The 13,784-nt window shown below is 46.5% G+C and overlaps 1 protein-coding gene and 2 non-coding genes across 3 annotated transcripts; 1 reads left to right on the forward strand and 2 right to left on the reverse strand.

The window, feature by feature from the left end:
* Window positions 1-532: 532 nt before the first annotated feature.
* On the reverse strand, window positions 533-616 carry TRNAL-UAA (transfer RNA leucine (anticodon UAA)). The gene has a single exon. It is a non-coding gene; the product is annotated as a tRNA-Leu (tRNA).
* A 6,880-nt stretch (window positions 617-7,496) lies between these two features.
* On the forward strand, window positions 7,497-9,051 carry LOC149349803 (importin-7-like). The gene is made up of 3 exons (XM_089575500.1): window positions 7,497-7,902; window positions 8,032-8,140; window positions 8,961-9,051. The coding sequence occupies exons 1-3, from the start codon at window positions 7,575-7,577 to the stop codon at window positions 9,049-9,051; spliced, it is 528 nt and encodes a 175-aa protein (XP_089431626.1). The 5' UTR covers window positions 7,497-7,574.
* Window positions 9,052-11,081: 2,030 nt separating this feature from the next.
* On the reverse strand, window positions 11,082-11,165 carry TRNAL-UAA (transfer RNA leucine (anticodon UAA)). The gene has a single exon. It is a non-coding gene; the product is annotated as a tRNA-Leu (tRNA).
* Between the last annotated feature and the right edge of the window lie 2,619 nt (window positions 11,166-13,784).

Raw genomic sequence — 13,784 nt, forward strand, 5'->3', positions numbered from 1 at the left:
TGCAGTCATATTTTACGGCGCGTGGTGTCTAAATACAAAAACGTGTTTTTAGCCGGAGCATTTGCTTTCCTTTATTGAACATGATTTCAAAGGTAGAACTCAAGGCTGCTGTTCAGTGGAGACGAAAATCAAAAACGCCTGTTTAATGCATAGTATGTGTTAAAAGACACGACGTCGGCTAAATCAATATGCTTTACCTCAGTGGCGTTTCTCAAAGCCTGCAGGTGTGATTTTGGGAACACACACAACGATTGGAACCGGCAACTGCAGAAGAATCGAATGAAGCTCCTTTAGGACCCGCAACTTCAAGCCCGGCCCAGGCGTAGGAGCGACGGGTCAGCGAATTTTCCGTCCTGACACCGTGCTGTGCTCTGGGGTGTATCATCTGAGGGGCATTTGGCGCTTTAGTTGTATCCGACTGCAGGGGAAAAAAACAAACAAACAGGAGTGTTCTGCTTAATAGAAATGCGTATTAGCGCTCCGCAAGTAGAGCGTCGACAATAGGCCTAAAAGCAAAAATAAAAAGAAACTTTGTCAGCAGTGGGGTTGGAACCCACGCCCTCTTGCGAGGACCAGAGCTTAAATCTGGCGCCTTAGACCGCTCGGCCATACTGACCACGATAAAGTGACTTTTATGACCATATATTCACTCTGTGCAGGTGTATGAGCGTACATGTACCTGTTCAGCTGAGATATCGTACTTGGTGAGGTTAAATTTTGCACCGCAGAATGAATCTGCCGATCCTCTCCCTGTATCCTCCTCCTCGTCGCAACGCTGAGCGCGACCTAGCTTAAAGGGACCCTGAAATGATTTGCGTGGGCATATTCTAGTGCAACAGATCTGTAGAGGTGATCTTTGCGGGTTTTCGAGTGAAATTTGAAAGCGCCGCGTGGACCCATAATTTATAATGAATTTTCAAAAATCGCTGCTCGTAGCAGCTCACAACCGATTAGGGCGACACACCTTATCCCGCGTCCCCTACCCCGATGACGTCAGTGGCCAGAAGGGCCTGTCTTCAAGCTCGCCCCATCTGACCACTGACGTCATCGTGGAGCGGACGCGCGGTGAGATGTGTCGCCCTAATCTGTAGCGAGCTATTGCGAGCTGCGATGGGGTCCAAGCAGAGCTTTCAAGCTTTACTTGAATACCCGCAAAAACCACCTCTACTGATCCGTTGCACTAGAATATGCCCATAGAAATCATTTCAGTGTCCTTTTAGGTAACCGAAGCGCGTTTCATGCGACCGATCTGCGCACGCGCAAAATCCTAGCGGTGACTGATGAAAACAATCTGCACGACGATTTCCGACACCACGGCACTAGGAAACACATGCAAAGCGATGAAAACGACGTCACCGCTGCCAAGTATTTACATGCTTTTTTTTTCTAAAGCAGGAATGCTTTTAGCGCTACATTTTCACCTCTCTTTGTCCGCAGATTTCCACCTCTCTTTGTCCGAAGAGGCCACTGCGCGTGCGCAGGAGGCTTCCGATTAAAACTGGCATACGTCTATGCTAATACGTATCGGGTTTGCTACAAACGTCTAATGACTACCTCCAACTACGCCACTATCACTGCCGCGTGCAGACAGATGTCAACTGAAAAAAAATAGATGCGAAAGAAATTATTGAAAAAAATAGGCATGTCACAGTAACGGTGTCACCCGAAGTAATTGCTACAGCTGCAGATACACGCAATGTCCCCCATGTCAACGGGCATGCAGGTCATAGAAGCTTACGCAAAGGGGCACTTGTTTATGTGATAGTTAGGTCGCAAAAAGTGTGACAATGGCAATAACAGCGTTGCTGAAGACTGACTTTAAGGTCGTGCGCATCGCAGCATTGAAGTAAAGTAAAGACAGATAATAAATATAACCTTCGAGAGGTAAATTTTATCCACTTATGAATGCATAATATCCTGAGACGACCAAAGAGACTCTCCTTGAATATTTGAAAGCGTTTCAGCTTCTTATGCTTTAGGAACACACAATTGCTTCCTTTGCAGCATTGAAGTTCTTTGGACGAAACAGATCACGAACAGCTCATTTCAGTATTCTGCACTGAGCAATGTGCCACATTGAAATAGTGAGCAGTTGTGCTAAGTTCGATGCAAATGGGCAAAAGTTGCATCAGTGTGACCGAAGTTTGCGTTGCAGGGCTCTACTGAGCATGAATGCAATGTTTGCTGCGTTAGCTTATAGGCTGCGCTTTGTGACTGCACTATCAGTTGGGTTACTTCAACATAACGTTTCCTCGTTCACCAATTCAGACACACAGACTGCCGTGCTGTGCTGCTAAATGAATTTAATTCTGTTTACCTTCTTTTTAGTAGGCCAATGGCTAAATTATACTTTTGTTTTCTGGCCAGGACTCGCCAGTGACCGCGTGGTGTGAAATTATTTTGTGCACAGTAGCTTGGCATGATAAGTTTGTAGGAACATATAGCGTGGCGCTTTGCAAAATTATCGGATCCGTCATTAATCGCAGAACCAGCAGTCAACTGAACAGGGATTTTTTGCGTGTGGTCAACGGGTAACAGTAATTGGTGATTAATAATTGAATTGGTTAATAGACTGGCTTACAGCCTAGTTTCGCCTCCACAGCCCTCATCAATTTCAACCCCCCCCCCCCCCCCCCCTTTAAAAAAAATGCCTGTAGCTGGGCATGATAAGTTTGTAAGACCATATAGCGTGGCGCTTTGCAAAATTATCGGATCCGTCATTAATCGCAGAACCAGCAGTCAACTGAACAGGGATTTTTTGCGTGTGGTCAACGGGTAACAGTAGTTGGTGATTAATAATTGATTTCGTTAATAGACTGGCTTACAGCCTAGTTTCGCCTCCACAGCCCTCATCCATTTCACCCCCCCCCCCCCCCCCCTATAAAAAAATGCCTAAAAGAGAAGTTCCTATACTAAGCTTACGATGTTTATGCAGGAACTCGTAATAACTCGTCTCGTCTTTAAGGTTATTCTTCGGATTTAGCATCAACCTCGTGTTAAATCCACGTAGGTTAGGTTGGGTTAAATTACGAAGAAGGCGTACAGTAACTCTCCATGTGGATTAGCAAAACGTTCAGTTGGGCGAGTTGGTAGATATTCATGATGTAAACAGCGCGAACTACAAGGGACAAGAAAAGCGCTCGTCCTGTGTCCCTTCTTTTCTTGTCCCTTGTAGTTCGCGCTGTAGTCGGAATTATTCCGGAGTTCTCCACTATGGCACTTCTTTCTTCCTGTCTTCTTTCACACCCTCCTTTATGCCTTCCCTTACGGCGCGGTTGTCCACCGAGATGTGAGACAGTTACTGCGCCATTTCATTTCCTCAAAAAACAATTCTGACGTAAAGCCCCTGAGAGAGTCGCCAAAGGAAAGCCGCATAACTGGCTTATTGGGGCAGTGGGTACCTCAATCGCGCTTTGAGCTACGTGGCGGTAGTGATAGAGAGATGTGCGCCTCTTACGTTGGCATTGAAAACTTTGTGGCTGAAATGCGGAAATGGGAGCATCACTTGACCACTCCTTGCACCACTGCACCAGGAGTGGTGGGAAGACTCGTAGGGATCTATCAGTGTAGAGGATGACCAATTCTGCATAGGTGGACATTAACCCATTACCGCTATCCGAACAACTGCCATCTGTGAACACTGGATCTGAACACCGGAACTGAAGGGAAAACCGAGCTGCTAGCGCACCTGATTCACATTTGCCTAATTGCGCAAATCGACCATCATTTTTTAAAACCAGACTTCGGAATAAAACTACTGTGTCTCTTTGGCTCGCCGATTATCCGAAAAGCATTCGTAAACTCAGAACGAGCGAGCTGTTCTGCCACAGCATCTTTGCCACTGCACGCATAGATGGGGTGCTGATTTCCAGCATTGAAGACTTTACGAACGGGCTTTATTTACTCCGCACGCTTTGATCTCGACCACTGTGCTTGTTTACTGAGGAGCGTGCCCACCTGTGACTTGTGCAGCTCTGAATTTTTCTGTTCATACTGGCGTAAGCAATGCCGGTTTTATGACTAACGGCGCTGTTCTCGAAATCGGAACCTGGAGACACTCCCCAGGTGCGACGTGGCGTATACACGATTTTAAAATACCAAAAGCTGATTTGGAAGGACCGAAATTTTTGTTTACAACAGAAAGCTTGGTGTCCAACTCCTGCGCGGCAGCTTTAGAAACGCCGCAAGAAAAAGAAAAGAAAAACTTCATCAGTGGAGACACTTGTAATCTTGCAGCGTTGTTGCAGGACTGTCACATTACTTGTGTGCTAATGTTTACGCGTTTCTGTAGCGCTCTTGTACGCACGTATGCGTAACGGGCCGGCATGCTCTGAGGGCTGCCTCTCTTTCACGCTAGTAACCTTGATGCATTTAACAATAGCTAGACTATGTATACCTCTATGTGGTCATGTTGGGGTACGAGGGTACCGATCGAGTTCCGCCGCAGACCATCGTTTTATCTGTTTTACGCGAGTTTCAGTATCAAGTCAATATTATTAGTTTATACCGGCCGTACCAGGCTATTCATGCTATGAATGCAAGACAAGACATTTTAATTTGCACCCTGACACCTTTACGAGTCTCGCGAACGACATGGGAGGACTGATAAGCAAGGGTACGGAGAGCAAGCGCTGACCTGAAGCGATAGTTTATTCCGCTTAACTGGAGAAAAGTAAGCCGATGAAGAAGTGTCTTTAGGGAAAGAGACAGCAAAGCAGAAGCGAAACAGGCAAGGGAAAACAAGGTCTTTCGAGCAAGGTGTAAAGAGAGAGACAGATCTAAACAATTTTTATTCATCAATTTGGTGGAATAAGGGGGAGAGGGGGGTGTTATCCCTGCCAACTGGCCACGAGCCCTTGGTGCACGGCAACTCCTAGGGCTCGGTGCACTGCTCGGAAAGCTGCAGATCCATTGGGGGAATGTCCGCGGTACAGGCATAGAGAATGTGACTGAGGTAACCTTAGAAGACATCTCGAACGTATCTGTCGTTCTCAGAGGTGAAACTCATTGCTAAAAAGACTGATTAAAAACACGTTCACGTCGCCCCACCAAGGGAAAAAGTGCGATCCCCGCAGAAATTTAGTTATTGAGGCCGAGGAACGTAGCTGTTCCGTCAGACAAAGAGCAGGAACCAGTCATTATTCCCCGCCAAGCCTGTATTGTTAAGTGCCACGCGATTCCGGAGACAGGGGCTGGCAGAAGACGACGACGACCACCGAAGGCCGAAGCCGAAGGCGAGCGTAGAGGAAGACGAAGGCCGTGCTGTTAGATGTGTGCCTTGCTATAGCTTTCAGTATTTTCTTTTTTATGCTTCATTATTTTTTGAATTATTCTTTCTCTTTTCTCTCTACCTCTCTCTCATTCTCCAATCCAAACGCGTCTCTCTCTCTCTCTCTCTCTCTCTCTCTCTCTATATATATATATATATATATATATATATATATATATATATATATATATATAAGAGAAGCCAACAGCCACAGAAACCAAGACGCACAGGGGATTTTTAATTTTATTTATTTATTTTGTGGTGTTGATCAATTTATATTACTGAATATGTTATCGCTTAAAGCTAATTGATTAGAAAAGCAGAAGAAAAAACAACCACATGCCGCCGGTGGGATCCGAACCCATGACCTCCGAATTACGCGTCCGGTGCTCTAGCGCTAAGCTACGGCGACGGCTGTCAAACCTGCTGCTTTCGGGGGTATTTATGTTTACAAATAACCTAACCTTGGGAGTGTTCACCAGCGCCACCCACGTTCTTAAGCGGCGGACGTGGCACGTCCTGAGTTACCGCTGATGTGACGTAGAACGTCATCGAACGGCGAGGGTGGAAGCTGTGTGAGAACCCTCTTATGCTTCCTAAGGCATCAAGGCTGCCAGAACCGAGGCCCTCGTTAAGCAATGAAGCAGACGAGGAAAGGGGAATGAGGGGCTCGTTATAAATATGAGAGAAGCCAACAGCCACAGAAACCAAGGGGCACAGGGGATCTTTATAATCTATATATATATATATATATATATATATATATATATATATATATATATATATATATATATATATATATATATATATATATATGTATGTATGCCGCCGCGGTGGCTCAGTGGCTATGGTGCTCGGCCTTCTGACCCAAAAGACGCGGGTTCGATCCCGGCCGCGGCGGCTAGAATTTCTTTGGAGGAGAAATTCTAGAGGCCCGTGTAGTGTGCGATGTCAGTGCACGTTAAAGAACCCTAGGTGGTCTAAATTTCCGGAGCCCTTCACTACGGCGTCTCTCATAGCCTTAGTCGCTTTGGGACGTTAAAAAAAAAGAAAGAGAGAAAAAATATATATATATATATATATATATATATAGATATATACCGGGTGTCCCAGCTAAATGTAACCAAACTTTTAAAACAGGCGAAGTGTCCTAGTCCAGTGAAACCAACTGAGGGTTGTTCATAGTCGCGTGGCCTAGTCTTGAGTGTTTTTTTCGCTCTTCAAAGTTAATTAATTAGTTAAGTTTAATTAGATATTTTTTTAATTATTGACTTCAGGACGAAAATGTAAATTCAAAAGTTTTAGATCGCCTCGAAAAACCGCTAGTAGTGTTGTTTCCGTCAAGTTACGATTTACGTAGATTCATTTATTGGCCTTAAAAGAAAGTTATCACGTGACCAGCTGCTCGCTCACTTCTCTGCCCCAGTGTGCACCCAAAGTCTTATCGAGGAGAGGACTTCAGAAAAATCGAATTTTATTCTTTAAGGAGCGTCTTGGGACGTTGAAGTGGCACAGTTGTCATGTGGAAGCTTTTTCTTATTGTGCGGGTTATGGTTAAAAGCCAGTAAAAAAAACTACTTTACGTAAATATCACTTTGCTGCAAATGTCTCAGTAAGCTGCTTCTCAAAGCGATCTACAACTTTTCCATTGACACTTTGTTCCTCAAGTCAGTAATTAAAAAGTTAGTTAATTAAGCTTAACGAATTAGTCAACCTTGCAGAACGAAAAAAATAGTCCAGACTAGGTCACGCGACTCTAAACAACCCTCATTTTGTTTCAGACGGCTAGGAAATCCCGTGTTTTTTAAAAGCTTGGTTACATTTAGCTGGGACACCTGGTATATATATATATATATATATATATAGCGAAGTATACGCTTCGTTAAAGGAAACATATTTATTCAACTCGACGCTCCGATCGAAGCGTCGAGTTGAATAAATATGTTTCCTTTAACGAAGCGTATACTTCGCTATATATTCTTATAAGCAGTCTAGTACTTCACGCTTTCGCAACCCATATATATATATGTGATTATTATTTTTTTCCTTCCTCTCCCTGCCCTTCTTGCGGTAGACATCCCCGGTGTTCCACTCCCGTGTGCTTTTCTTTTGCCTTTACTATGTACAGGTGAATATCAACCTTTACCTCCCGATTCTTGGCCGATCCCCCAGCGTGGGTATGTGCCATTCTGTCAAAGGCTACAACAATAACAACATTCGGAACAGGATGGCACCAACGACCAGGGCCAGCAGTGTCCGGTGATATTTCCATGGCACTCCATTTCCGTCACCGTCGACCTCCATCATGGAGTCAGAGCAAGGCATGGCGTCGACCACGACGTCCGTCGAGGAAGAGCAGCGCCCTGTCGACGAGTACCAGGTCCCCAAGGAGGTCATGCGAGGCATCCAGAACCCGGACCCGATGTGGTTTGGTGCGCTGACGTCGAGCCCGCAGTCCGTCGTTGAGCAGAGATCCACACGAGAGGTCAACATGCTGGCCGGCCAGAGGAAGGCCGCCGCAGAATCGAGCCGGATCGAGAAGAGTGGCGGATACGTGTTCCAGAACCAGACGGTGCCCCCATCGTCCAGCTCTGGTGGCACCCCCTTCTGTGGGCTACACGATATCTGCCAACGTGCGTATATTCTTTGTTTACATCGTTTTTTTATTGTCTTCGTTCATTTTCTTCTGTTCACTGTACAGTTTTGAGCGTTCCGCCTTTGATTGTACGCGCTCATGTTCCGGTACATTTTTTTCCCAGCAGAGAAGGCCTCCACACCTGCCTTGGAGTCGCGATTCGACAAGCGGCTAGCGGGACCGACTGAATGGAACTGCCGCGTTCACGGACTCCGGCCGCTGCGGTGGCGTTCACGGTGCCACTGCGCATGCTCAACCATTGTAATACCGTTTTCCCATCAATATCTAAATAACGGAGAAGCTGGAGAGAGAAACTTCTTAACTTTCATATGACTACTGCACTGTCGCTAGATAACACTAGCTGCGATTGATTCTGCAGTGCACTGCAGTACGCCATCGTCCATTTCGCCGTCTCAGATCACAATGCGCTCATAGTTTTGATGAAGTTCTGTTCCAAATGTTTTGCCTTCAGAGCCATTCACTGCGACGCACTTTATGCGGTGGAGAGACCCACACGTGCTCAATTTTATGTGCCTTCGTGTTTTGGGTTATTTCTGCTGCCAACGGTTGCCCACACACGCCTGTCTGTCTGCGTGATTCGTGACGCTTTACATACACAAGTATACACCATCCACATCTAGACCTTCTATACGAAAGCTCCCGCGATGTCAGGCAAACAGCTGTAAGGGAATTAAGCACTACGTCGCGACCATGGGCTTGAGGGCCACCTTTTAGTGGCATTCGCCGCTTCGTTCTTGAATTGTATCTCTACGAGGGACATTCATAGCCAAACATTCGCGCTCTGACCTTCCGGCCGAGAAAACTTGTCCAGGTGGTCATGAAGCGGGCGCTTTGGAGACGGTAAGGTCACGTGGTGCTTGCGGGCCTGGCTCGTACTTACGTAGGGATCACTATTGCACCCTGGAGGAGGGCGGGAACGTTTCGCTCACTAGACACCCGTTTTTGTGTATGCCTATGCCGTAAACAAGTGAGTGGGCTCGATTACAAAACGCAAAAGTGACATGCTGCGTGTTCCCTTTTATATTGCTTGTGCAGTAGGTGGCAGGCACTCAAGGAGTCGGTGCTCGCCATTTACAGACCCAGTTCATTCGGCAGAATAAGGAGCAATATTCGGCTTTTCATGTAGGAACGCATTCAGTGCCTGTATTCGCGGACTTCGGTGTCCATCACATGCACGGTTTTCTGTCCGAGCTCAAAAATAAGCGTTCATAAAGTACAATGTTATCTAACTTTGCTTGGAAGGGGGTGATTTCTTCTTTATTCTGTGCTCAACACGTTGATCCAGAAGTGCAGATGTGGTGTTGATCATCGTCGTTTTTACAGTGCTGATCATCCAGGCTACATTCACAGCTGGACAAAGGCGTAGTTCTGGCAGTGGTTTCTAATTACCCCTGCGTTGCGCCAGCCAGGACTACCCGACTTCAAAATTCAAACCTGATTATTCACTTAAAGGTGCACTGAAGAGGAATCTGAACTCATATTTTTACCGCTGGAACTAGATCTACACGTTCCGAGCGTTCTTAGAAGCTTCGAATTATTGCCCTGTGCGCCTGATTTCCCTAATTTAAATCAGATTACCATCGGGCTCCCGAATTTTTTTTTTTAATTCCTCGCAAATGGTGGGAGGAGTTGACCAAATTTCACCCAGTCCCGTGGCGACTTGCCGTTCTGCCATCGGCGGAGTTATACGTGGTGTTCGGCGAAAGCAAAGAGTCCACGCGTATTTTTATTTCCGTGGGCCCAATTTGCAGCTGTGTAGTCTCTGGCTAGACATATTTATTCACGGAAACCTAAAAGAAACAAAATAAAAGTGAAAGCAAAGTGGCCACGCGACTGGCTGAAAGGCACTTCATGCGTTGGTCGACTCCTTCCACCGTATGCGGGGAGTTCAAAAAAAAAAAAAAGGCGGGAGCCGGACTTTAATCCGATTTAATTACGGAAATGGACCGCACAGTGCAATAAATCGCAGTTTCTGAGAATGCTGGGAACGAGTAGATCAAGTTCCCGCGGCAAAAAGACGTGTTCAAATTCCTCTTCAGTGCACCTTTTAAACCTCTGCTGCCCCCAACTACAAATTGCCCGCCGCGTGGATACGGCGCTCGGCTCACTCACTGACCTTTACATGGCACAGCAACACTGAGTTCTATGGAACACGCTGCAGCGGAGAGATCGAAATTAATTTCGACTACGCGGGTTTCATTAACAGGCACATAAATCTCCGCATACGGGCGCTTTTGCATTTTGCCGCCTTCAAAATGCTGGACCAATTTCTGCACTTCCTCGACCCATGCCTCAATTCAAGATTGTCACCCAGACATCCTCGCCATCTGGAAGCTCTTTATCATCGACTTCGTCTAAACACTGCGTTTACAAACGCCTTATAGTTCCGTTTAGGTCAAGCTAACTGCACACATTTCGACAACTGCGGCTTAGCAGATACAGTGGAGCATATTTCATCCGAATACCCAGCGTACGCTGAGGAGCGTGCACACTGTGAACATCTTAAGGAATCACTCACTCAGGTGCCTCTAACACTGGACTGTGTATTAGGACTCTTAGTTTTACATAGACAGTAGTGACAAGCTAATGAGCAGTTGTGTCATTATAGACAGGAAGGAATCCTTACTGAACCTCGCTACAGAGTTCACGATGAGACAATGCTTACGCATTCAAAGCACGTAAGCAGTGTTAAGCGCCCTCCGTTTTTGTCGTTCCCTTCACCTCAGCTCAAATATCCGTAGTCGCCTGTGCTGACGCCCTAGGTGAGATTCCTAATGGTCCCAAAGCAATGGTCTACCGGCGCAATTGAGTGGGTGAGAGCGTGAAGGAGTAAAAGTTTGTAGTTTAACGTCCCAACGCGATACATGTGGACTGTGAGGGACACCGTATAGCGGAGGGCTCCGGATTAATTTAGACCAACTGTGGTTAATTGATTTGCGCTGACATCGCACAGAATACAGGCGTTTCTCTGTTTCGCCCCAATCAAAATAAGGGCGACGCGGCCGGAATCAAACCCGTGACTTTAGCATGAGTAGCCGAACACCAAAGGAAGAGGGAAGAAAAAAAACATGACTGTGCTGCTTAATAAAAATGTGTATTAGCGTTGCGCGCGTAGAGAGTTCACAGCAGGTCCAAAAGACTTATAAAAAGGAATACTGTCAGAGGTGGGGTTCGAACCCACGCCCTCTTTCGAGGACCAGAGCTTAAATATGGCGCCTTAGACCGCTCGGCCATCCTAACTACGAGACTGCGGCTTTTATGACTATATATTCAGTCTGTGTAAGTGTATGTGCGTACATGTATCTGTTCAGCTGAGTTTTCTCAGACTCGGTGAGGTTATATTTTGCACAGCAGGAATGAATCCGCCTGTGCTCTCCCTGTATCCTCCTCCTCGTCGCAGCGCTGCGCGCGACCGGGCTTAAAGGGGCCCCGAAATGATTTCGATGGGTATATTCTTGTGCAACTGATCTGTAGCATTTGTGTTTGTGGGTATTCGGGTCAAATCTGAAAGCTCTGCGTTGACCCTATAATTCAAATGAATTTTTTTACAAATCTCTGATCGCTGAAGCTCGCAACCGATTAGGGCGATACACCATCGCATCACCTACACCGATAACGTCAGTGGGCTCATGGCACAGCCTTCAAGTATGGTGGCTACTTCAGAAGAAGGGCCTATTTCAAATTCGCCCCGTCTTCCCACTGACATCGGAGTAGGGGATGCGCGGTGAGGTGTGTCGCCCTAATTGGTTGCGAGCTACTGCAGCTGCGATTTTTAAAAATTCGTTCTAAATTATAGGGTACACGCAGAGCTCGCAGATTTGACTCGAATACCCGCAAAAACCGCTTCTACTGATCTGTTGCGCTAGAATATGCCCATGGAAATCAATTCAGGGCCGTTTACGTAACCGAGGATTGTTTCATGTGACCGATCTGCGCACGCGCAAAATCCTAGCGCTGGCTAATGAAAACAATCTGCACGACGGTTTTCGATACCGAAGCCCTAGGAAACGGATGGAAAGCAATGAAAACAACGTCACCACTGCCAAGAATTTTCATGCTTTTTTTTTAAAGAAGGAAGGTTAGGCTTCCGTGGAGTGTTTCTTTCGCTTTTGGAAAATTTTTTACTGCAGAGAACGCAATATGTCTCCATTGGCCGGGCAAAGAGCGCTTCTTTGTTAATTAAAGCTGGCGTTCCGCAAGGTTCTATAATTAGTCCCCTGCTATTTAACGTCTACGTGAATGACCTTTCAAACTTTGTTCCTGTAGGCCTGTACCAGTACGCTGACGATACTGTACTTGTAACCCAGTCACCGAACTACTCTGACACAATTTCTTCTCTTCAAGCTGCAGCAATAATTTCTATGGACTGATTCTCAAACAACCTAATTAAGGTTAACAGCTCTAAGGCTCAGCTTATATGCTTTCACAGCCCGATGAAGAAGGTAGATTTAAACCATCACCTTTTCTTGCACGGATCTGATTGTTCCCAATGTCAATGTGTACCCTTGAGCTATACAAATACACTGAAATACCTAGAATTATACTTTGACAGTGCTCTTTCATGAAATGATCACTTGTCCCACGTTTGTAAAAAGCTCCGAACCGCTTCCTGTGTGCTTTACAACATCAGGTACTACATGCCGCTTTCAATACGCGAAGTTATCGTAAATGCCCTTGGTTATAGCATACTGCGCTATGGCATAACGATTTATGGTCACTGTGCAGTTCGCTGGAAGTGCAGGATTAATTCTCTCCTACGATCTTTATTAAAAAATGGCTGAGGCTTAACTTTGTTAAGCTTGGAGAATGCGAAGCATCATCGTGTCGCGTAATTTGGAGGCGAACAACCACAGCGACGGCGCGAGGTGGGCTCCCGTTACTGCACTGTCGTGACGTCATCAAGTCACGTGGTGTGACGTCATGTATCACGTGATTTGGAGGCGCACAACCACAGCGACGGCGCGAGGTGGGCCCCCGTTTCTCCACTGTCGCGACGTCATCGTGTCACGTGGTGTGACGTCATGTATCACGTGATTTGGAGGCGCACAACCACAGCGACGGCGCGAGGTGGGCCCCCGTTTCTCCGCTGCCGTGACGTCATCGTGTCACGTGGTGTGGCATCATCGTGTCACGTGATTTGGAGGCGCACAACCAAAGCGACGGCGCGAGGTGGGCCCCCGTTTCTCCACTGTCGTGACGTCATCGTGTCACGTGGTGTGACGTCATGTATCACGTGATTTGGAGGTGCACAACCACAGCGACGGCGCGAGGTGGGCCCTCGTTTCTCCACTGTCGTGACGTCATCGTGTCACGTGGTGTGACGTCATGTATCACGTGATTTGGAGGCGCACAACCACAGCGACGGCGCGAAGTGGGCCCCCGTATCTCTACTGTCGTGACGTCATCGTGTCACGTGGTGTGACGTCATGTATCACGTGATTTGGAGGCGCATAACCACGGTGAAGGGCTGTAGTGGTAGCTATGCTTCGCATAAAAATATCGGCTATGATTTAGGCCTTCCCTCCGATTCTGATCTCTTTAAGGTATTTTCTCTGCCTGATTTTGATCGCCTTTTGATGGAAACGATCGTCCTGAAATATTTTTGGCTTAGTGACTATAAGATTCCGTATGTTCCCACACGGTCTCTTCGACCGAAGGAACCTTTTTGTATTCCCCGACGGTCTACAAGATATGGAAGACGTGTAAGAGATTATTACGTTCCCTTTCACTTTAACAGGTTACCTCCAAGTGTTCGCCGGGCAAAAACTAAATACAAAATAAAAGAGATGCTGCGATACATTAATTAGAAGGTTTACGACATCATGCATGTGCTTTACCACCTGTCAAGTAAATCTTGTG

This window comes from Amblyomma mixtum, chromosome 3, assembly GCF_055824585.1.
Source record: "Amblyomma mixtum isolate Tamu chromosome 3, ASM5582458v1, whole genome shotgun sequence".
NCBI lineage: Eukaryota > Metazoa > Arthropoda > Arachnida > Ixodida > Ixodidae > Amblyomma > Amblyomma mixtum.